The sequence below is a fragment of the Lagopus muta genome, chromosome 3 (genome assembly GCF_023343835.1).
Source record: "Lagopus muta isolate bLagMut1 chromosome 3, bLagMut1 primary, whole genome shotgun sequence".
NCBI lineage: Eukaryota > Metazoa > Chordata > Aves > Galliformes > Phasianidae > Lagopus > Lagopus muta.
The window spans coordinates 22,439,307-22,464,867 of NC_064435.1; the positions used below are offsets into that span (position 1 = coordinate 22,439,307).

Below are 25,561 nucleotides of genomic sequence, written 5' to 3' on the forward strand. Positions count from 1 at the left end.
TCTCCAGACTGAACAGTCCCATGTCTCTCAGCCTTTCCTCATATGGGAGATACTCCTTGTCCCTAATCATCTTTGAAGCCCTCCACTGGACTCTCTCAAGAACATCTGTCAATGGTTTACAGGCTGGTTCAGCCCGGTTCTGTGACAAGCGGGGTGGAGGGATCCGGAAAAGGGAAACGGGACCCCAGAATAATTAAAAACAGTGGCAATGATCTGAGGAGAAACAAACTAATTTACTAAATATGGTATGGGAATGCAAGATAACACACTATAATGCAATATAATTAGAATCGAAGCTAATAGATCAAATATACTGAGAGAGTATCTGAAAGGTGGACAGGCCTCACCAAAACACTGAGGTGAGATGCACAGTCCAACTGCACAGCAAGGAGGAGAGCCTGACGAAGAAGGAGAGGTTAGATGACCTATCAAGGCATTATACGTATATCCCTCTGAGCAGAAATGGTAACAACACAGAGAACAGTCTTCTGAGGAATGTAGTTCTTTTCTTTGGGGACAGGTACCCAAAAATGGAGCATTAACACTTTAATTTCCAGTGCACTACATGATGTTATGACATGGAATACCAATAACCAAAAATCATAAAACCATGACAAACATCCCTGTTGTTTTTGAACTGGGGAGACCAGAACTGGTCGCAGTACTCCAGATGTGGCCTTAGCAGGGCAGAGGAGATTGGAGATCATCTCACTTGACCTCCTGGCCACACTCTTCTTGATGCACCTTATCATAGAATCACAGAATCATAGAATGGCCTGGGTTGAAAAGGACCACAATGATCATCTAGTTTCAACCCCCTGCTATGTGCAGGGTTGCCAACCACCAGACCAGAGCCTTGAATGCCTCCAGGGATGGGGCATCCACAACCTCCTTGGGCAACCTGTTCCAACTCCTCATCAACCTCTGTATGAAAAATTTCCTGGGAAATAAAAACCAAACATATTCTGAAGACTTATCTCCAAAATATTCTTATGCAGTTGTCCTTTGTCGCATGCCGTACTTTGTAAAGGTAGCTGTTGACAGGTGAAACAGTTGTGAAAATGGACAGTATTTTTATCCTGATAACAGAGATTGCATAAACAGAAGTCAAGCATTTACAATATTCCAGATCACATAATATTAATAATTGGCACAGAGCATTTTAGAGTAGACAGTATTAAAAATAAATTAAGACTTTTCTTGTTTTACATTGTAAGATATTATGGAAAAATGCCAGGAAGCAGAAATACATAAGCCAAACAAAATTTGTTTATATTACCAACACATGTGGACCATTCCTCATACATTCTGAGAAAGCCAGCATGTTTGGAAGCTATGGCAGATCCTTGTGCAACATCTGCTTCAGAACAATTTTGTGATAGAGTATGTTAGGCCAAGTGGAACATGTCTATACATAAACACATCACTTTGTTAAAAACAATATGAAGTTTACATTTAGGATAGAAGACAAAACATTCTTTCAGGTAGAACTAGAACCACTATTTTCAGTTAGATATTAAGGTGAGCATTCTGACAAAAATAATGAGTATATCACAAAACTAATGAGAAAAGTGCTGTCAAGCAAATAATCTGAAAACCTTATTTACCTTATGCAACTGGTAGTATTGCTCAGCACCTATTCCTCCTTGTTCTTCTCCTGTCCATAGCACCAAGCGCACAGTTCTTTTTGGACGAAGTCCTAAAATGTATGTTAAAATGTTATCTCTTGGTATTAGTGTTCATCGTCTTCATATTCATCTATCTGAACATGTTTTGCATTGGTCTCCATTGTGCAATGGCAGAAAAACCGAAGTTTCCATTCAATGACCCCTACTTTCACCAAATACAAACTACATAAGCTACCACAAACTACTGTACTGTGTCCAGGTCTGGGGACTCCAATACAAGAAAGACAGGGAACTGTTAGAGAGGGTCCAGAGGAGGGCCACAAAGATGATCAGAGCTGGAGCAGTTCTCCTAAAAAGACAGGCTGAGGGATCTGTGCTTGTTCAGACTGGAGAAGAGAAGGCTGCAGTGTGACCTAATTGCAACCTTTCAGTACCCTAAAGGAATCTACAAACAGGAGTCAAGTCAACTCTTTACGCGGGTAAATAATGGCAGGACAAAGGGAAACAGTTTTAAGTTGAGGGAGGGAAGATTTAGGTTGGATATCAGGGGGGACGTTCTTTTCTATGATAGCCCTCATAGAAAAGAGAGTGGTGAGGTACTGGAACAGGCTGCCCAGAGAGGTTGTGGATGCCCCATCCCTGGAGGTGTTCAAGGCCAGGTTGGATGGGGCCCTGGGCAGCCTGGTCTAGTATTAAATGGGAAGGTTGGTGGCCCTGCCTGTGCTGGGGGGGGTGGTTGGAGCTTAATGATCCTAGAGATCTCTTCCAACCCAAGCCATTCTGTGAGACTTCTAGTGTGGGTTTTGTTTTCCAGACTACTCTTTGCTTGTCTGTAGGAATGACTGGAGAGAAAGGAGCAGATTGTTGTGATGCTGCTACCAGTTGCCTCTCCTGCAGTAGCACGGGAGAAGTACATTTGTGGAAAACGCTGCAGGTATCTACAAAACATAACACAAAAATAACATGAAATAACTGACAAATTTCTGACATATATTCTGTCTTTCTGGTGGTCTGCAGTAAATAATGTATGTATGCTTTCAGCAGATTCAAATCAAATTTTCATGAGGGCTGCCATTTTTCATCAAGGTTAATTAATTGGATACAAGCTATTGGATATTTCCCCTTCTCTAAAACTGAGAGACATTACAACATTATTTTGCTTTTTATCAGACAAATGACAAGCAATTTGTACTCTGGAACGTAAAATACATTTGGCTACTGAATGTATGCAAAGCAAGGCAAACACAGGGCCATTTAGTATTTTGCTGTGATAGTTCAGTTTTCAGATATATTTTGAAGCTGTTTCTGCCATGGCAGAATTGAACAGATAGACACTATTTATTTGATTAATTGTACTCATAAATGAATACATTCAAGACATCAAGTCAGAGAGCACAGAAGAGCAAGAAGACCAAGAACAAATAGTGCTCTCTGCTGATTTTATTTCAGCAAAAATAACCCCCTCAAAAATGTTAAAAAAATACACACATAAAACACACAACCAAAGAGAAGCTATATAGGAGAATATAATAAACAATAATGCATAAATGACTTCCCACACTTTTGTGTTGAGGAGAAATAATATCAGCATCACTGTGAAAATGTGTTTTCCTAGTTGAAATGGATGATGCTTACAAATAGATCTGATCTTCATTACCTTTTTTTTCTCTCAATCCAATGAAAATCAGCTGAAGGTTTCTCTCTATCAATTCTATTAGGCATCAGCTGACAGTTTCTCTCTATCAATTCCATTAAAAATTCGAATAACTGAAGACAGAGTGTAAAATAAGTACTCAAAATCTGAAAAAAACACCTTGGATTGTCCATTATTTCAATAAAAAAGGAAGATGGAGAACAGAATTAGGGGATTAAAAATTATATTTTCTAAATGCCTATTTGCTGACTGTAAACAGTAAGGTCATCGGCCCTCATTATTTTAAAGCAACTCTCCCTCCCCCCTCCCCCCCCCACCCCAAACCCAGCAGATTTCCTGCTCTCCTCCTAAATCATTACTGCACAGGATTAGCCTCCTTTGCATTTCAAATCAGCCAGATGGCCAATAAGGGAAAATTAAGATGCTAAAATAGTAATTGTGCTGACGTTAGAAAGTTTTCAGACACAAAACAACCCCAAATGTGTCAGTGGCTTGGTTACAAAAAGTAGTAATTCATTCACAGCTTATGCACCCAACAGAGGTTCCATGAACGGTTACGTGTGTCATATCACAAACTGCAACTACTGAAGTCTCATATCCAGCCCACCACACTACAGCTGCGAAAGCAGCAGGGCAGGAGATGCTCAAGACGTCTGCCACTGCTGCTGTAACTCTGGCTGCTTGTGCTTGCTAAACCTTGAGCAGATCTCTGCTCACAGCCCCCTTAGCCTGCCATTGCATCTCTCCACTGAAGTAGAGGGGGAAGATGTCCTGCTGAGCTTTGCTCTTTCTACTGCTGGAGGCAGTGTAGCAGCTCTTCCAACCCCAGAGCTCAGAGATCTCTGTGAGGAGATTCACTGTGTGCTTTACTGAAGCAAAACGGGCAAGCTTAAAAAATAAAATAAAAAAAAACCCCAGACCATAACCTCTGGGTGCGTTCATTTCAAATACAAAGTATATAGAAGAAAATTTCATTTCCTCATTATCTGAAAGTGATAATGTATTTATCTACTTGTTATTAACAACACAGGTATTCTGACCAAAGTACATCAAAAATAAATCCAATATTCACAAGTAAAATTACAAAGAATATTCTGAATGCGTGCCTTTATTGAAAGTATGAGGTATTATACTTAAATTACAATCTTTTTTTTTTTTTCTTCTTAATAAAGTCTAGCTATTTTGGTTTGCTTCTTAAAAACTACCAGTTCCTAAGCAAGAAAACACCATCAAAAAATAAGAAGTCTTGCAGATCACAGCACAAATGCATACTGAAAAGACTGATAAAATACCACTTGGACCACAAAACTATTTTCTGTGCTGAGTGTATCAAGTAGAGAGGCATGAAGAAAATTTTAAAGTGAAGGAAAACTGTTTCGTATATAAAACAGTGTCTCTCTCCTTTTTGAAATATGACAGTCTAAAACAAAGGACATCAGAAGTTTTTTTTCAAGTTTCTGGAATATTAAAGTATATGGATAATTTTAGAAAATGCAGGAGGTTATAACTATATCCTGCATCACTGCAAGGACCCTCTTGTGGCCTTTTGGGTCACCCAGAACTGAAATTGACTAAGTGGAAGTTGCAGAACTCAGCACCTACTCAAAACCACCATAATCCCACTGCCTCCATCCTACTGCAGTATTCCAGTAAAAAGAATAGCAGAAGCTTTACAGGACAACATTCAAAACATGACAGCAGGTACACAAACAAAATGTTCTTTTTGAACTCACATATCTTAAACTAAAGCCAAAACATATATAGATATTCACTCAGATATGGATTAATTTATGAACCTTCACACTTTCAGTATTAAAAAAAATGAAGTATCTTTTTTTTTTTACCTTACTCTTTACAGGGAAACATAGTCATAATTTAGCACAAAGGTGCATTTGGGTGATCAGTTCCTATATACTTACAGTTTATCCCAAGTAAAATAAATACTGTAGGGCATCTTGTCTCATAAGTTAAAACATGAAACAAAAAGATTCCCATAGTCCATCAGTGACTGAGGATATGTGTAGTAAGTACACCAGGACATGTCTGTATTGTACTTCCTCAGTGCTGGAGTTGCTGACAGCCCTTTTGCTTTCTCCAGTGCTGTACTTCTGGATTGCCCTGACCAGTACAGTCATACTTTGATGTAGCTATTAATGATTTCGTGTTCTCTATCTTTAAAATGACCCTAATGTGTTCAAGACTTGCAGAAGTCAGCAGCAAGCCTAGGTTAGCCAAAATATCAAATGCTTATGACAAAGAAGATCTATAATTGTACTAAAGGTATTAACTATTCATCCTGATTTCAACCATCAACTGCAATGAAGTATTTTGCCAAAAGCCCTTTTTTTGTAATTTACATAAAGCGTGAGTGCCAGCAAATAACATGGGAAAGTACACATATGTACACATGCATATATATACATTTTACATCAATTTGAAATAGAAAATGGATATTTTCCAGACATTACAATGTTTATTAAATCCACATAGGTTCCCACAGCTGTGGATGACCTGTATGTGACAGGGCAAATTAACAGGGCACTATGCAAAATCTGCATTTTATGTCCTACGCATCTTGCTCATGCTTGACAGAATTGAGAGATTCCCATACAGCAAAAATGAAACATACAGCTGGTATAAATTATAATAATATGTCACAGATTATGTAAAAAAAAAAAAAAAAAAAGGAGGGAGAAATTGAATTTATTTTTTATTTTTTTATTTTTTTAATCAAAATGAGAGTCAGCAATGTAAATTCTAAATTTTCTTCACTGTAAAACTGCAGGATTTTTGCTTTTGTTCTGCTAGTGGAAAGAAAATCCCCTATGATTCAGACAAACCTAATCTTACTATTTGTGCTGAAAAGCCTATCTCCTAAGACCTTGCGTTAAGAAATGTTTATTGCTTCAAAACTGAGTGAAGAACAATGATCTAGCAAAGTTAAAAGCTTTGAGAAGACAAAGCACACCTCAAAAAATGTCAGTATTACTTAAACCATGACTATGATATAGTTGTAATTCTCTGGAGAACCTAAAAGAAAAGTAGAGTAGCAGGTTTTTGACTGAGAAACTGCCTTTGTTTTCTTATATAATGTAATCCACTTGATTTGTCTTTGTTCCATTATATAGGTTTTGCTTGTAGTACTGAAGACAAAGGGTTGGCTGTGTAGGATACTTGGAAGTGAAGAAATCAGGCAGTCATAATTGTTTATAATAAAAAAAAAAATATCTCTCTTGGCCTCAGAGAAAGCTAGGCTGTCTAACAAGGTAAAGTGGAGAAAAGACATGGAACTGCAAGAAGAAAAAGACAGAAAATGGGCAGGACAGATGCTGGAAAGTAAGAAAGAAAAACTGAGCCAAGCCAAGTGGTGGGTAGTGCCAGCTGGTGAGGGTCTGCATTGCCACCATGGCTGATGCCAGAGAAGGGCTTCCTCCTGTGGAGTGTTTTGGGTGGGAAGAGGACACACCAGCCTCAGTCATAGAATGGGACATTTTTGGACAGGCGTCTGAAAAAAAGGGGCATGGAAATAGCAAGGGCTGAGGTAAGCGGGGTACGAGGCAAGACTCGAGATTTAGGAAGGGCTGAGTTCTGTCCTGAAGGGGGTTCGATAGCTGGAGGAGCAGGCGTGCAGCACTGACTAAAGCTGAGATTAACCCAAGGGAATTTTTCTTTTTAGAGGAGAGCAGGCTGATGAACTTATGACAGACTAGGGAGGGAAGTTTTACAGAAGACTGGAAATGAGGAACATGAGAAGTTTGAGGTAGATTTATTTTTAGAAAGTGACGGAATATCCAAAAGGAAATGTCAAGGAAGCAGTTGTACATACAAGACTAGAGGGGAAAGCTGTGAATGATTTGCAAGTGTAGGAACTAAACCTAACACATATTAAGCCTTTTAACCGGGGAGGTGAAGAGAAGAGGGAAGCAGGGCGCAGGGCCCCGAGCTTTGGGCTGCAGTAGGTGCTGCTGAGATGCTGCTTCAGAGCCACTGGCCCACATGGCTCAGGGGCAGTGCCAGCAGGAGCCCTGGAAAACACTCTTCTGTGCTTGCAATTTTGCAGTGTTGGTGTCACAAAGTCCACACTGAAAGTCCACCTTATTTTCCTTCAGGTACTCAAAGATCTCATAAAATTCTCGCTGAGCAGAAAAGGCAACGCAGGCCCCTTTCCCTCACTCCCTCTGACACTACAAGCATTAAATGCGGTTTGACCTTTTCCATGCTGTGGCTCTACCTTCTGCTTCTGCTGTCCCTCTGTTTGCACTGACAACACCTCAGATCTGTTATGACATCCACACTGTCCTCAGAGCCGATAGCTCAGAACATGCACCAGCCACAACTCATTTCGCCATATGGAAAACATACAGCTTAAAAATCTTCACAGAGAGGACAAGATGCCTCTGACTTCATCCAGGAAGGATTCCAGTATTCACCGTGCTGGCTGGGCTGTAAATTTGGTGGGGGGAAAAAAACACCAAAAAGATCATAATAGCTTCTGTCACCAGGTTTTTAATATTTTCATAAATAAAGCACACGCTTTTTAACTTGAATTTCCTCACTAAGTTAAAGCTTGCAGCATAGCAGCAGTCAGCAGGACATAGGGCAGCACAGCTAAGGAGGGCAGTAAGCCTAAATCTACTGCTCAATTAACAACTTTGTAGGTCTGCAGTCACCTCCCTGCTATGCCAGCTCAGTATGGAAGCTGAAAAGTTCAGTATTTGCCAAATACGCATTCAGTTGCATGTTGAAATGAAGGTTTAAATGTAGTTGTGGTGTAACAGCACACACATATATTTCATATTAAGTAGATGTAGCAGCTTCGCAAAATATGAAGGTCAGAATAAAATTTGAAGCTTTGGGGAAGTGGAAGGAATGTAAGAACAAGGAGTTATTATCATGGATATTTAATAAAAACAAGTCTACTACAAAAGCAATCATTTAGTGATGTTCCACAACACATCTGAGACAGTAACAGCTACATCTCTGCAGCTACAGAAAATGCAGAAACTCGTTTAACAACATTTTTATAAAGTAGGTTAAAATTGTAGTTATATGACTTCAATTAAACTAGCAGAAAAAGAATGACTCCAATAAATACTTTTTTAATAAAATATTTCTTTAGTTCTCATATATTAGCCAGTGAATTTGGGACTGAGAAATGTAACTTCATGCAAAGACTACTGTGAACTGAATAGTAATCTGTCTTACGGTTTCTGAGTCACATTAGTAATGGATATAATTCAGAGGAGAATTACATATTCAATTTAAAATAAGTTTTAAAGTGGAAAAATTGCCTAATCAACTCCTTATGAGCTACATAAAACGTAATACAGGTTGCACCTTGAAATTCTTATGTGCATAAGTTTAATGTCACTTCTTTAGTTTTATGTGTTTTTACGCTAAGAAACAGAAATCTGGTCGTACCAGATCCCTGTACATAGGAAAGTAGACTCATGAAAATCCCAGGCTGGGCAGCAGTGGGTGGACATGTCCCCCTGTGGGCTTGGAAGAATATCATAAATTGACAAACAAGTTAGACCCAAAGGTAGCCATGCAGAGGTAGAAAGCACATCTCTGAGAAAGGAGAGGTTCTGCATAAAAGTTCCTGAAAGAAACCTGAGATGTGAACAAAAGACTGTCAACTATTTCATTCTTATGTTAGCAGAGGTGAGACTCTGGAAATAACCCAGACTGCAATGTCAAGTAGCAACAGACCCCAACAGCTTCTCTTCTCAGTGGAAAAAAAAACTCTGAAATTTGGCTCCAGCTTTTTCAATTAAAAAGAGAGACACCAGTTTCAATGTCTGAATATTTTCAGAAGAAAGCAGTGAAATTCATCAATCAAAACTGAACGTAGCACTAACTCCAGTTACTGCTCTCTACTGCAGTTAAAAGGCATAAAATGTTATGCTTGGAAAGCTGACACTGCCATATGATCACCTCCTAAAGGCTTTTCACTGTTATTCTCATTATTCAGTTCCCTAAGCTCCCTTTAAGGATGAAAGTCCTGTGTTTCTAGAGCTGGAGGAGAAGGTGGCTTTGCCAGAGCTTCACCCATGTGTTCCTCTGGGAGGGCACCCATGGCCTCTGAAAGAACCCACCAAGGCCATGAGATGCAGGAATGCAGCTGGATTAGAAGCAAAGAGAAAGCAGTGCTACAGCTCCAAGATCACTGGATGTGTACTACCTGTTTCTTGCTCAAAAACACTGCCAGCAAGTATTAATCCCAAGAAAGACCACCATGGCAGTAGTAGGCTTGAAAAGGTGGGAATGGAGCACAAAAAAGAAACAGGCAGCCATCATTTAGTGAGTCCTACACTGAGTCCTGCACTGAGTCCCACAGACTGCCAGTCCAACCTGCAGGGCTAACTAAAAGTAAAGTAGGGCAACAAGATAATGTTAAGGACAATTTTATGGAGACTTTTTATGAAGAGCTGTTTAATCAGTCTTGCATCTCACCTGGAAAGGCAAATTCTTTTGTAAACCTCATGTGACATAGAAACAAGAAAACATGATTTAGGCAACCCCAGAGCAGTAATGGCTGTAACATCAAAGTGCTGAGGTAAATGGCACTCATTATCTCCCAAGACACCTTTTCAACATAAACTAAAAAATCAAATGGGAGAGTCATAAGTCCAATCTGAAAACAGGTTGAGTTTGAGGCTTCTAGAAAACATTTGCTTGTGTGCTGTCTCCTCTACAACTCCAAGTACCCTCCACTGCATCACGGCTTGTGTAATATCCCATGGATTGCCTCTACTCAAAGACAGGAATCCTTCAGGCACTCCTCCCAAAAATACCCCAGTGCCTTATTTATCCATAAATTTATCTATAAATTTATCTAAATTTATCTATAAATTACCCCAAACAATATTCTCACTACTGCCATAGCAGTATTTGCCACTACTCCACAAGCCTTGTAGACACAGCCAAAAGAAAATATCCCTGGCGCTTACTCCCCAGTTACATGTGTGCTGATTAAACATGCACCTATCATCACTCAGAAAGGATAAAAGCAGAGCTTCTTCCTGCTTTTCCCTCTGTTGAGACATAAAGGCACTCATCCATTTTTCCTCATTCATGCATTTGCAAAGAACGCTTCAGAACTCCATATTGTAAATATTTCTATGCCTCTATCAAATTTAGTTAGAATTGATCAAAAAGTTAAAGACTAAAGAGGGCTGGGGAAGGTGGCAGCTGACACAGTTTGCAGGCAAACTGCACATTTGCACAAGCTTACTGCCTCACAAACCCTGCCTACAGTACTGAAGAGCATTTTCTTAAGCATCAGAAGTCCTCAGATAATCATAACAGTCACAGCCCCACCGAAATAACGGGACTTTACCAGTTCAAACCAGGAAAGGTGCCTCAGTGCCTCTAAAGGTCTCTTTGTTCCCTTTTCTATGAAAAAAGAGTATCAACTGGCTGATACTTTCATCCTTCTTCACATTAACAACTTTTGTGGAAATGCCTCCAGTTCTTGGATTTTCAGACAAATAAACCACAAAGTAGCCTGCCAGGGATCTTGCTGATCAGTGGCACATACAAGCTTCAGATGTGCTGGTCTGGAGAAGAGGAGGCTCAGGGGAGACCTCACTGCCCTCTACAACTTCCTGAAGGGAGGTTGTGATGAGGAGGGGTTTGGCCTCTTCTCCCAGGCAACAAACAGGACCTGGGGAAATGGCTGCAAGTTGCACCAGGGGAGATTCAGATTAGGCATAAGGAAAAACTTCTTTTCTCAAAGAGTGGTCAGGCACTGGAATGGCTGCACAGGGAGGCGGTGGAGTCGCCGTCCCTGGCAGTGTTCAAGAGGCGCCTGGATGAGGAGCTGTGAGATATGGTTTAGTGCATGTACAGCAATGGTGATGGAAGGATGGTTGGACCAGATGGTCTTCTAGGCCCTTTCCAGCCTTGTGATTCTATGATTCTATGAAAAAAGTAGCATTTTTCTTTCCTTTGTGCTTTGTTAAACTTGTGCATTAACTGAGAGAAAAAGACCAGATAACATTGGACAGAATGGCCACTTTTTGGTGGAAGTTTGTGAGTTCAGACAGACAGACAGTGGAAAGGGCCATACCAACAAATGCACAGAGCAGAGAGGACATTTATCAATACACTGTGAAAAGCTTTTTTTTTTTTTTTTTTTTTTTCCCCTCCCCCCAGAGTAAAGCTGTAAACACACAGAACAGAAAATGTGGGGTTCAGTTTCTGTACCAAGCAACTATGGAATAGCCACATGGAGAAAGATTCACCTCAGTGAATTGTAATCCATCCAAAAGAAGGCATTTACTATGAATTTGCTGTCTATGATTTTTCTCTGGAGAAGGAGAAGAGATAGAAGCAACTACCAGTGGTGCTCATTCTCATCACCAGGGTATGAAAGACACAGAATTCACCTCCAGATGCTTTGTCCTCTGCCTCCAGGCTGCCTCCCTTTGTCCCAAATGAAACAGAATCCATATGAAGTTAAAAAGTGAAATGGAAAAAAAAAATCCTACCAGAAAGAATAAGTTCCATTTTTTCCCCTCAAAATAGTCAGTGTTGAGGTCTCTGTGTGAATTTGCTTGAGACTATGTTATTGTTATATGTTCTTACAGCAAACTTGGAGCTGACTGTTACAGTGCCTGGGAATCTACAGAAACAGCAGGAACTAAAAAACAGATATGAATATAGCAGAGAAACTGCAGCTGAAATAAAAAAACAAACACAAAAGCCAATAACGAAGAGTCAGAAAACATAAAGCCTAACACATTAAGCAGATGATACATTTAGAAATAAAAGAATTAGATACTTCTAACCAGAGCATGAAAATGGCACTACTTAAAATGTAACCATTTATACTGCAGTTTTAATGATTTTTCAATTAATCTAATTTTTATGGTCCAACGCCAAAAGCTACTGAAAGGTTTGGGGAGGGGTTAGCTTGAAAGTACAGAATAGCATTTAAATTACAGTCATTCTTCAAGTGATGCATAGAATTAACAAAGTCCTAATTAACAAGCCTCACTTGTAACTACTGGCCATTCCAAGGGTAACCCTGATATTATGATGGAATGCTTTAGATCACCACTAAAAAACTTGCTTTAATAGTGTATCAGTATCTCACTTCTCTGGAAAGAAATGGACTATAGCAGACACAGCAGCAGTAATCCCCACTGCACATAATACAAGTTCACTTCAGCTTTCAGATCAAATACCTGTAAGACCTGTTATGCAATATGCAGACATTGTTTTCACGGCTACCCAGTGCACTGTGCCTTTAAGACTTCCAGTAAACAGTAAAAAAACCTCAATGCACATACTGACAAGACAGTTTTGTTGGTTTATTCCCATGCCAAATGTATTTGATATGACTGAAATGAAATTTATCAGAGTCCAAAAGGATATGAAACCAAACCTCCACAGTTCAAGGTATAATGCTGGAAACTAATGCACACAAAAAAAGGCAATTTACGCAGTTGGTTTTAGATAAAACTCACTAATGCATTTCTCAAACAGCCTGCATATCTGTCAGTTTGCTGTCCTTTTTCTTGGTCAGATTTTATGTGCATTATGAGATGTAAAATCTGTACTGAACAACATCTCCTATGGAAGATGAAAGGTTCTATCCCACGTTACAGCCTACAGGTTAGATTGGATGACCCAGATGTTTTCTCGTATACTCCTGCAGAACACTGCTCTAACAGGAAGAGCTCAATGCAACAGCTAACCAGAACAGAGGGCATCAGCACAGGCTCAGACATTTCTCTGCTGAGAAAACAGCATTTCCCCACAAGCTGTACAGCAAAAACACAGGCTACTACTAGAGTAAATCAAATATTTGAACAAGCAGCGAGTGATGCATTTCATTCATGCCTGAGAGGAAGCACAGTGAATAAGAATTATACAACGCCACCATGAAGTTGCCCTTAAGGGACACAAAACAGTTTGTTCTGAATAGAATAGCATCAGAAAATACAAGAACAATATTTATTTATTTTTTTTCCCCCTGGAGGGGGAGGAACCATAGACAATTTTCCAAGAATCTTAAAAAAAAAATTACAAAATGAAAGAGTAGGTCTAGATTTTCCTGTAGAAGAATCCCTTTTAGTTCACTTTTAAAAGGAAAAAAAATTCAAACACATGCATTTTGTTTTTAGTCACAGACTGATGTTCCAGTCATTCTGAGGCTGTGAAAAAGGAGAGATAAGGAGTTCAAATAATGCAAAATAAATAGCGATTCCCAGGGATGTCTTATGTTCATCATTATGGCGTGAGAGTGGCTAATCACATAACAGAGCTTGTCTACAAAGAGCTCTTCAAGAAACACTGAGATTGTTTAAGTGCATGAATTCTTCTGATTAGAAGCAGGAAAGGCTAGGTTCTTATGTAAACTCTGCCAGAGCCAAGAGCAGCCGACTTTGTTTTTTAATGAACACTTAGAACATTCCTACTGACCGCAGGTTACAGTTCTGGAAAAAAAGGAATTATGAGGAAAAAGCGATTTTGTCTGATGAAAAGGGAGAAAAGCATCCCTGGATATCAACTGAACAACCTAAGAAGTCTGCTTTGAACTAGTTTAGCAGGGCGTAGGGACAAAAGCCCATATGGAAGTAAAAAAAAAAGCAAAAATCTACAGATCAAGCAAAAGATTGGAATTTGTACTTTGGAGATCAGAAATCCTGCAACAGACTAAGAACAGCAGGATACCAGACTAAACTTTGAGAGGCTATGTGTAAGGAGAACACAGACAGATGAATCCGGATGTTTCACTCCTGCCAATTAGGTTAATGTCCAGATCATTTCAGGTATCAGTACCTGACTGTAGATCCCAGTCTGGGAGATGGTAACCATGAGCTGAAGTCCCAGATCTGCCCTCAGAGCTCTTTTACAGTGTCTGTGCCACACTCATCCTCCAGTCTGTGAGGAATTACATATAGTTGTCTCAGTGCAACCAGCACAACTATTTCTTGCTCATACACTCACCCTTACTCATTTTACCTTGCGGACTATCTCCTGTAAAACACACCCCACACAGGCACACATAGGTCATGCCCTTCTACAACAACATTCTGTCTGCAGCCTGCTTCTACCCACAGGTCAGAAGAAACTCATGACTAAAAGAACTCAGTCCTTCAGATCGTACAAAGGAGGATATGCAAACCAGGAGGCAGTAGGCTGAGCAATTCCATGCTGGTATTTTACCCGTAGCACTACTGGAAGAGACTGACAGCATAGCTATTTACTTCACCTCACATTTCTGTTGAACAGAAATTTTGGAGGAGGGACACCAGCAAGTCCCTGGTTGACAGTATTTGTGCTGGAATTTCAGCTTCAGAAGTGTCCAGCATCTACAGACTGAATTCCACAACTTGGTCAACTTGTCACCCTGCTCATGATCAAGACAGGTTCAAAGAATCCCTGATCCCTGGAAGGAGAACATTGCTCTGCATAACACAAACCTACTGCAGCACGAGAATATGGTGTGCAGGATCTCTATGTTACATTACATGATGAGATATATGAGCCCACTGTGGACTCATATGACAGGACACTATGTGAAGCACAATTTGACAGAACCATATCCTTGCACTGATGAAACTCAAGTGTATGTTCCTCTGATATGGTTTCACTTTCTGCTAAGGAAGAAAGTTGTCACAGCCCAAAACAAAGCCCAAGCGCACGGCAACATAAAAGCAGCACAGATGATCAGGAAAGCAGCCCTGAAGTGCAAATCTTAGAGCCCACCATCTTGATGATACACTTGTATTTAAAGGTATTTGGTGTAACAAGACTAAGCAGGATTCAAATTTATTTAGGAACAACAATCAAGGAAAACGAACCCTGAAATATAAATCTCTGTGAAGTTCAAGATCAGTTTCGATGACTGTCTTTACATGCAGGTGGAAAGAAAAAGACCAGAAGTAGAATCATGGCCTGGATCCAGCCATTGTTGCATGTTCTTGAGAGAGACATAGATTATATTGTCTTGAGAATCTATGAAGACAGAGGTATGAGTGTGGAAATTAAATTAACTGAGACACTGGAAAAGCAGTGAAAGACTTAAGAACGTGCTCAACATCAACGCTGATGGCGAAGAAAAATATCAGAAAGCTGATTTTCATGTGACTTCATGAAGCTTCATCTTCTTTAATAGGGAAGATTAATGTATCTTACACTGGGCTTTCACTCTCTGATATGAAGGCTAAAGCACTTTCTAGATCCCTGACTTGTGTGCAGCTTTTTGATGACCCCTATGATGAAATAGATTTAACAGACAAACTTGCAAAATATTTAGACTAAGTATGAATTTGTGCTCAGAGAAATGGATAAAATAGAAAATCCAGTTTATACAACATAGAAAACATTCTGGCTATGTCATGCATTAATAATATTTTAAATTAAATATTTACCCAGATCCTTAATGAGTGATAATGCTTCCCATGATATAAATGCTCCGCCACCGTCATCCATAGCTCCCTGCCCAACATCCCAGCTGTCCAGATGTCCACTGACCAACACAATCTGGAAGAGCAATTATGAAAAGATATATCCATATGAAAATGGCAAATGAGAAAAGTCAGTTCAGCATTTAAGCTTTTTAATGATTTTGTCATAAAGTTGACTTCTTAGTTCAAAACAGGAGGAGAAAAACATTTCATATAAAACAAAACTATTGTCCTCTTTCACTGGGCATAAATCTGGGATGGCCAAATGCATCTCATGCTTCACAAACCACTGCTAAATCAAACAGATACACAGGAAGGAAAGTTTAAATGAAAGGTTTTGTCTTGAACATTAAGTGCATGCTTCCCAGAGATACAAGGCTACCACATTCCAGAATGGGGAAAAATTCTTTCATATTCCAGTTGTGAACTGCTTAAGCCCTTAGGTATGAAATTCGATTAGCCCAATTTTTGGCTGCATAAGTAAGAAATATGAACTTGGACTGAAGTATTTCCAGACAGAGGTTGTTGTTTTATTGCTATTATCTATGGCTCCTACCACAGGGGACTTCTAATTTATTACTGAGTCCCTTACGTGCTGCAACAATGACAAGGTATTTTATAGTTTTGTTAGTCATAAGGTTATTTTAAATTAAAAACTACATGGCAGCAAGTCCCAGATGGTTTTTCTGCAAAGAGAGCTTTGTGGCTACAGTAGATGATAGCATTACACATTTCTCCAGAAACACTCCCTTTTAGACCTGAGCTCTCTGAAACATTGATAAACAGCATCGCATCAATACCGGAAATGAGACAGCTCCCTAGCGGGGCCTGGAATTCCAGGGTGATGGATTGTGATTGCAGAGGGGAGGTCAAGGAGGGAGACCTGCTTGATCTGAGCAGACGGCACATGAAATGAGGTAAAATGATGCTGTGGGACAAAAACGAGCACAGAGGAAAAACTGAAGGAGACCCTGAAGCACCCAGCTGTGTCCTACCCAGAACTGGCCACATGTGAAGGGACGCTTTCAACTGCTTGGTCTGCTGATGTCAATCAGATCTCAGAGTTCGGGTATCTTGAAGATGGTGAACAACACTTGCCCCTCCTGCCACCTTCTACTCCTAAGGAGTAATGGGGTAAGGATCTCCTGGTATTTCACCTCAGTTTTCGTTCATCACAGGACAAACACTTTAGCTCAGAAAATGAGCTATTATCCTTCCTGGAAGGTGACAGCCTATGGTGCCGGTGTGCAGCTAACCTTGCAAGGAACTAACTACTCTCCTCCTCACAAGAGGAAAATCTCAAGAAGCATTCACTGGTTACTAAGAATAATGCACAGCAAATATTGCACTACAAGACAAAAGCATCACACGTTCATCAAATCAATGCATTTTTTCATCCAACCAGACAGAAAGTCAGATAACACAGCTAAAAAAGCCCCTCTGCGTTTAGCAAAAGCTGTGATAAATTACTAGTCACATTTACTGCATTTATATGGGTCCAATCAGAGTGCACCAAAATTCACTGCATTCAGAAAATGCATCATATGTTTATAAACATATAACGTAAACATATATAACGTTAAAAAAAAAAGTTATGTTTTAGAAACTAGAAAATCTTGCAATCAAAATCTGAAGAGCAGCTTACTCTTTCCTTCTCAGATGTTTCAGCTCTTTTTTATGCTTATAAAGCCTGAACATGTGTTTGCTTTGCAACCCAGAGCGGTAGTAGACAGGCTGCAGCCTTTATTCCAGAACCTCCTCTCCTTCAAAGATGAATTTTGACTGCAGGATCCTCTGCAGAAGCCTCAGATTTACTCAGGATGTATTCCTGCAATGTAGCATTGTGGTCCTCCCAGGCTCTTTGTGAAAGCTGGTAAACAGCACTGCTCCCAGGGACGCTTCTCCACAGAAGTTATCGCTCTGTAGCTGATCTCTGCTACAACAGCAATGTAGCCAGAAACCAGATAATCTAAGAAAAGCCATGAGGAAGAAATCTTTCTGAAATGAAAGCAAAACAGATGTGATCACTGCATCACTCATTTTCTTGTTAGGATTGAGCACACACATACCCACATGCATGCATTTGCACTGGGATAAACCATGCTTTGAGAGCTTGTGAGCTTGTTATGCATGGGCAGCCCTTCTGCTGTGTATGCATGGAGGACAGCTCTCAAAGAACACCATAAATAAATTAAAAAAAAAAAGTGTGTGGGGGGGAAGGTATGGAAAAGACTTTGAGTGAGAACAACTGCCGTATAAAGGATGTCTACTCCCAACTTGAATGTCGTTGCAATATGGTTTATTTATTTTGAGCAAAAATTGGTTTTAAGAAAGATAACTGCTTACTCTCCTGGGAAATGCAACTTCAAACTGAACTATTTAAATCAAGTACACAAACTCATTGAGAAACAAGTTTACAAAAGAAACAATGCCTTGACTTCAGCTGGGAAAGAAGACGGCACTAACGCTGTTCCCTGGCAACAACCTCAATATGAGTGTCTGACAGGGAGTTGCTTCTCATTTCTGTAAAACAACATGCATTGCAACAGCAGGAAATTCTGAATCAGAAGGTGGTGTAATCCCACTTGGGATTAGACTCCAATCACAAAGCATCTTTACCAACTGCAGAACATTATACCAAAACAGATCAAGGTTCAAGAAGACTGAGAAACGCAGATAATTTTATGGATGAACTTCTACTTAAACTTACTTCAGTGGATGCCAAAGGCAATTACATAAATGCAACCAGTGTATTTCTATGTGAAAGTTTTTGCAGAGCTGTTGTTTTTTTAAACACTGTTATGTTTCTACAGCATCTGCTCAAAGGAGTTTCAGTGATCCCACTGATATCTGTGTCTCAAAGTAAGACAGAGTCAGAAAACAGCAAGAACACCAACACTGTGTCTCTCAACACGTGTCTGGAGCAATGATTGAAATTCACTCTAAACCATTATATTATTTAAAATAATATTATAATTATATTCTATTCTAATTCTACATACAAGTGGGCTAATTAAAAATACATTTAAAGCTAAAAAGGAGGTATGATTACTGTATTTTTCACATTGCTTTCAAATATGTTATGTGGCTCTCTCCTCCAAAATTACACACAGGCTAATGACTTACATTTGCACAAAACATCCATGTAGAAATGTAAGCACATGCCAAAAGAATGTAATCGCTGCAAAACAATGTAAGTATATGTAAGTATTTGCTTTAAATACACAGAGAAACCACAAGCGTTTGTATAAGACAGCCTAAATACAGCAATATGTATTTGCCAAATCAACTAAATCCCCATTTAGGATAAGATAGCTTGCATGTCACATGACAACTTCAGATTTGGCAGTGACACAGCTAAGAAAATACTGTCCCAGCCACAGTCCCAATACAACACAAGAGAAACGACACTTCAGGTAGTGTTTCAAACAGAAGTCTTCCTTACCCTATTTCCTTATGCAACAACATTATGACTGTTGGATGTTTATAAATCAAACCCAGCACTTCAATCAAGCATACTGAAATATTCTGAATGTTATAGTATATCTTAAATATTTACATAACTCTGTATTTTTATACTTTACACTTTTAAAAACAAGACCAGGAAGAGGAACCACCCATACTTTTACATAAGCCACAGAGTTATCTTTTTCTAAGCGTGACTTTTTTGCCACTAAAAATAACCACATATTCCATTGGTATTCACACACGCTTACTCAATCTGTCACATAATAACTCCATCAAATGTAGGTGAACTACCTTCTGCTTGGTTGGAGAGAGCTTTAGAAGAAGTCTATTACGCTTACAGTTAGTCTCTGTAATGTCACTTGTACCTCTACAGGTTTGAAGTAAAGGCTTCTTTCAATGCAACATTAGAGATGATAAATGATAAATGTTAGGAAACAGTTTCATTCCCAGAATCCAATCTAGAAAAATATTTGCACCAAGCTGTGAAAACTAGCATGCAATGTTATTTCATGCCACTGTGGTAGATGGAAACGGGAGAGTAAAAAACTCATCATTCATCTTTGCCATTTGTGGGTGAAGAAGATTTCAGGTATGCCTAAACTTCAAGCTAAAACAGTGAAGAGCTCCAGACTCAAACTCTTTTCAACTGCTTGTCTATATTTTCAACCAAATACAGCCACCATTCAGTCATTTGCTCAGGCAACACAGACCTATGGTGTTCCAGCCCAGATGATGAATTACCTGGGAATTTGTGGAAAGTATTTCTATTGAAATTTTTGTGGTTCTTTCTTCGTCAGTTTGATTCCCAGTAAGTCTATCTTTAGCTCACGGTACCATAATAGGTATTTGACTAGATATGCTGTCTTCAAGAATCTTCTCTTTTCAGTGCATGAGGTAATTGTACAATACACAATATATACGTACAAACACCACACACAGTAGATCTGTGTTTGGACCAAAATTAGAAGACAGAAATTAGATAATAATTAGGGTCCCAAATCCAATGCAATCCAATCCAGAAATTACCTATAAATTCTCTCCTACACCAGACATTCATTACTCTTTATACACACATACTCTCTCACTTCATCATTTTTTATTTTCCCCAGACCAAAACAAAATTTCAGACACTAAGTAAATCACCACTTAAAAACTCTTAATCCTAACTTCTCAAACAGAGGAACCCACTATATAATACAATCTCTTACTCATAAGCATAGGGAGTACATTTTGAGTAGTCTACCCAATTGGACAGCATAACAACTATGAACTGCCAGATGGCTTCAGTTTATAAGAATCTGAAGATTTTCTTCATTTCACTGTGTTAACAGCGTAAAAGCAAGGGAAAAGAGGAAGACAGCATTTCACGTACCTAACTAGCAGACAAATCAATTGGCTGGACTAAATGTAAGCCCATCATGGTTAACTCATCTTCAAAACTATGATTAAACAAAGTCTGACGAAGAACAATTTGCAAATGAACATACTGTATCTGGCATGGCTCTCTAAAATTTATTAGCGTCACCTGCAGTAGTGCTGGCAACTACTTTCTAGAAAATGGCAGCACCTCGCAGTATGCTTTTCCACTGCTTACCCACACAATAAAGCTGGCACTGCTGTCCAAGGTCACATTCTTCTTTTGAAGTAATTTGTAGTTGGCAAACTGTGTTCTCATTTGCATATTTAGGGGAAAAAGAAAACCAAAAACCCAACATTCTGTCATCTTCATGGAGTAAAATATTGGTACTCAAGTCTTTTAGCCTGACCCATTCTCCTCCCCACTCCATTCTAAACCTCAGTTCACCTCTTCAACAAACACAGAAAAACAAAAGACAAATTAAAGAGCTATCTGCCATTTCTATTTGATAGTTCATGACCAGGCAAAATCACATTCCTTTACACAAGCCAACATTCCTGAAGTTTTAAAATATTTATGATAGATATTTATTTGTATCATCCAGTAACATTCCATAAATCAGTCTGTTGTCTATCCCATCAAAGGCCTTCCTAAATCTAAACAAATCAGCACTTTTAAGACTAAAAGACTGCAGCAAATTTGTCAGACTGGAATCCAACTCAGCTCTTCCAAAACAGAGATAATACAGCCAACTAGAAGGGAACTCATCAAGATCCCTTCACAATAAAAATGTTTATTCCCTGCATAATAAAAATAACCGTTTAATTAGTCTACACATTTAATTTTCTTACACTGCATTTGGTATCAACACTGCCATTATTTCAAACTCAGCATATCAAGCTTTAGGGAAAACAAAATTGCAAAAACTGAATGCTCAGAAGAAACAAAGTGCTGTACATTGAGGGATTATAATTAGGAATGCATGTGAGGTTAAATTTAGAAACACGTGAATATTTTCAAATATAAACACTTCTTTATTTAAAAAAGTGTAGATCATTAATACCAGAAATATTCAGTTTAACAGAAGTCTACACTTTTATGTGCAATTCCATCAATTTGAGAGCTAAATTCAAGTATGTTGCTGTATCAGAGACATTCAGTTGCAAAAATCCAGTTACTTGGCAAAAGTTATTTGTGAAAGTGTATCCCAACCATTTCCTAAATAATTATTTAAGGCTACAAATATGTGAAACAAAGATTTCTGAGTTTCTGTACTTGACTTTTAAGAAAACTCTGTCTTTAGCTAAACTGCAGTTGGACTAAATCATGCTCTATATGTAAATCAGAAACATTGTCACATGTAGGGGATGTTATTTTGTGTATGTAAGAACATTTCTTCATATTAGTTACTAGCTATTGTGTCCAAATAATATGATGCCACTGTACAGCACCTTTTACTAGATTTCATGCACATTAGCAATGGTTTTAAAATAATCAGTCTTGCTGTCTGAACTAATTTACAGTCCTAAAGACACAGTGATGTTCAGACAGAAAAAAAAGTGATTAAAACAAAAACTGTCTTTTCTACTTAACATGCAATGGAGTAAGTCTTAACTTCCAGCCTTCTGATTAAATGATAGATCTGCACATGAAACAGAAGTGACTCACTTAGTCACACAAGAATCAAACCCTATTATTGCTAAAAAGCTGATTAACTTTCAAAGGATCTGTATGTCACAATATACAGTAAACCCTTTAAAGCCAGATCCATACTTTGCAAAAGTGGTCCAAAGTAAAGTGTTCTCAGAAATTATTGCAAGAAAACCTCCCTGTTTGAAGCCAATCAGCCTCCCTGTTTGAAGTACTTAAATAGCGTAGGCTGATGGCATTTATGAAATATAGGATGGTGAAGGAGAAAATTAGTCTGAAAATAAGTTATTACTGATAAGAGAATTGTAGTAAAGGTAAAGAGACACAGAAACTATGTAAGTATTTAGAAGATAACCAAGTATTGAAATGATTACCATTTTCATATTAAATGCTGGAATTTAAGGCTTAGCATTTCCATATTTAAGTTCTCAGAATATTTTATTTCCTGTTCTCCAAGCTGTAACACTTCAGAAATAACATCATTCTTCAAAGTACTGTATGAAAAACAAGGATTTTAATTTACACATTTCAGCCGACCCCCTAGAGGTTTTAAGAGAAATAATCATGACAAGAACTGCATCTAAATAAAAACAGTTATCACTGAAATATCACTTAAAGTTACATAAAGATGATGATGTAGAAGTCATGTTTACAGATAAAAAATTAGTGAAGAATTTGCCACTAAGACAATCAGAGGGCTGGAGGATCTCTTCTATGAAGAAAGGAGAGAACTGAGCTTGTTCAGCTTACGGAAGAGAAGGCTCCAGGGAGACCTTATTGTGGCCTTCCAGTACTTGAAGGGAGCATATGAACAGGAGGGGGAACGGCTGTTTACGAGGGTTGATAGTGATAGGACTAGAGGGAATGATTTTAAATTGAGACCGAGAAGGTTTAGGTTAGATATTAGGAGGAAGTTTTTCACACAGAGGGTGGTGACACACTGGAACAGGTTGCCCAAGGAGGCTGTGGATGCCCCATCCCTGGAGGCATTCAAGGCCAGGCTGGATGTGGCTCTGGGCAGCCTGGTCTGCTGGTTGGCGACCCTGCACATAGCAGGGGGTTGAAACTGGATGATCTTTGTGGTCCTTTTCAATCTGGGCCATTCTGTGATTCTACGAATTTTATATATTTTTCACTTTAGGGTAATATATGATTTCACCAAGTTACTAAAAGTCAAGCAACACACAAAAATGTTATAGCTTTCAAATTTCCTTTATAGATATTTCAATTAATTTCAGCTAAAATAAAACACAAGAACCTCATGCTATTACTCCCACTGAAGCATGAACCCAAAATGCTCTATCTGAACATTGTGATGCTATGCACTTTTGGCAAGCATCACTTTCCAAAATTGTAGAAATTGCAGACTTTTCTGCAAAACATCAAAGTTTTTTCGTTTTCATTTTTCAGAACATTAGAGAACTGCATGCCCCACCAGCACTGCCTTTGAGCATTCTAATGACACAAAACGTACTGAAAGCTATCCTAAGCAGCCATCTTTTAATTACCTTGTAGAAAGTGCACTTCATTTTGTGAATTTCTGTGCCATTGGAAGCAAGTCAAACAAATACTTACGTGGTGGTAATAACGTCAAAGGACCACAAAACAGGAAGCTTTAAAACATAATGTTTACGTCCCAGGGTCAGACACTTAGAGAATACTTGGAAGGGATCTCTGGGTGCTCTTCTACTACCACATCCTGCTCAACTTAGACCCAATCACATTGTCCAGTCAAACTGTGAAAACCTCCAAAGATGGAGATTCCACAACTCTGCACAAACTATTTCAATGTTTGCTGTTAGTTAGTAAAATATTTTTCCTAAGCCTATTACAACATGACTTTTTTTTTTTTTTTTTTTTTTTTTTTTTCCCCTCAATGTCCCATACTGGGCCCTCACTGTGGCATTCAAAAGCCAAACTGAAATTTGAATGTTTCAGCTCACAAGTCCACCTCATAATTTTACATCTCTGGGAGCTTTTACTTAATTTGGCGCAACCAGCTGAACACAATTAAAATGAAAATCTTGCCGTTGCCCACACTATTGTCCTTCACCAATATGCATACTTAAAGAAGTGCTGATCGCATAATCAGTCTTGAGAACCCCAAGATGAGCGTGAGCCAGCAGCACGACCTCGCTGTGTATAATTGTACCAATCAGCAGGTCAAGGGAGGTGATTCTTCCCATCCACTCAGCAGGTGTGATTATACACTCATGCGTAACGCACACTGATAGAACAAGAGGCAACAGCACAAACTGAAATAGAATAAATTCCGTCAAAAAATAAGAAAAAATCTTTTTACTATAACGGTTTTAAACACTGGAACCATTACTGAGAGCGCGAAGGAATCTCTACCCTTGGAGAGATGAAAAACACAAGCCCTAAGAAAGCTGCTGTAACTGACTTGGCTTTGAGCATGGGGTCAGCTCACCGAAGATTTAAATCTAAATGACCTCCAGAGATCTCCCCTTTTTTTTTTTTTGTAATTAAACATTGATTCCAGAACTACTAATTCACATTTTCTTGTGGCTCCATAAATAATTTACATTTCTTTTGTCTCTGAAGATTTCATTAAAGAAACCAAAAAGTCGAACACAACTTAGAAATCAATTCTACCAAACCCAGGCACATCCTTCAAACAGATGAAGTACAACTGCAATCCTCAACACAGTTTTTTACTGACACAAGAAAAAAATACCTTTCTTCTACTAACAGCAGCCAGAATTTCAGAAAAAAAAATAAAATTGGTATGAAATGAATTTCGGGGAATCATTTGCAATTTTTGCCTAATATTAACTGATGCAGGAACCCACAGAGACAGGATATTATTTGGTTTGCAACATCAAAACAAGTCTTTATCTTACACTGACCCTGGAAGACCCGCTTTACATATTGAATGAGACATGTCTTCAAAGTCTCAAAAACATTTTCAGATTACAATGCTTCTTTCACCATCTACAGCCCCTTTAGCTTCTTTCATTTTCCAACAATTAAAACAGTTCTTCTGAGGTAGAATGCGGACTTAGAAAATCATTATTTTCTCATTTATAAATTTAAATTAGTTAATTATATTGTACTGATCTTTTTTTTTAATCAGAAAAAAGGGATGAAACAACTGTTTATTATGTAGGGATATAGGAGAAGATGAGCATTTACTCTCATTTTTATGAAAGTACTCATGCAAGGGGAATAAACAGGAAGAATTCAAGACTTGTGTATGATGGCAGGGCCACAGTCTCATTGCAGTGACAGAGATGTACTGGGATAGCTTGCATGACTGCAATGCCAGCACAGACAGCTGTCTGATTTTTAGGAAAGACTAGCCAAGATGGCAAGGTGGTGGAGCTGCTCTTTCTATGAGAGAGGAGGTCAGGGAGTA

At 38.8% G+C, this 25,561-nt stretch overlaps 1 protein-coding gene across 3 annotated transcripts in view; it reads right to left on the reverse strand.

Moving 5' to 3' along the window:
- Positions 1–25,561, reverse strand: part of CPQ (carboxypeptidase Q) — a 166,875-nt gene that overhangs the window by 48,918 nt on the left and 92,396 nt on the right. For all 3 annotated transcript variants that reach the window (XM_048940009.1, XM_048940008.1, XM_048940007.1), the window contains exons 5-6: positions 15,672–15,783; positions 1,608–1,699 (exon numbers count right to left, since the gene is read on the reverse strand). In XM_048940009.1, the coding sequence (XP_048795966.1) occupies positions 1,608–1,699; positions 15,672–15,783 (204 nt within the window). The remainder of the gene's footprint in view (positions 1–1,607; positions 1,700–15,671; positions 15,784–25,561) is intronic.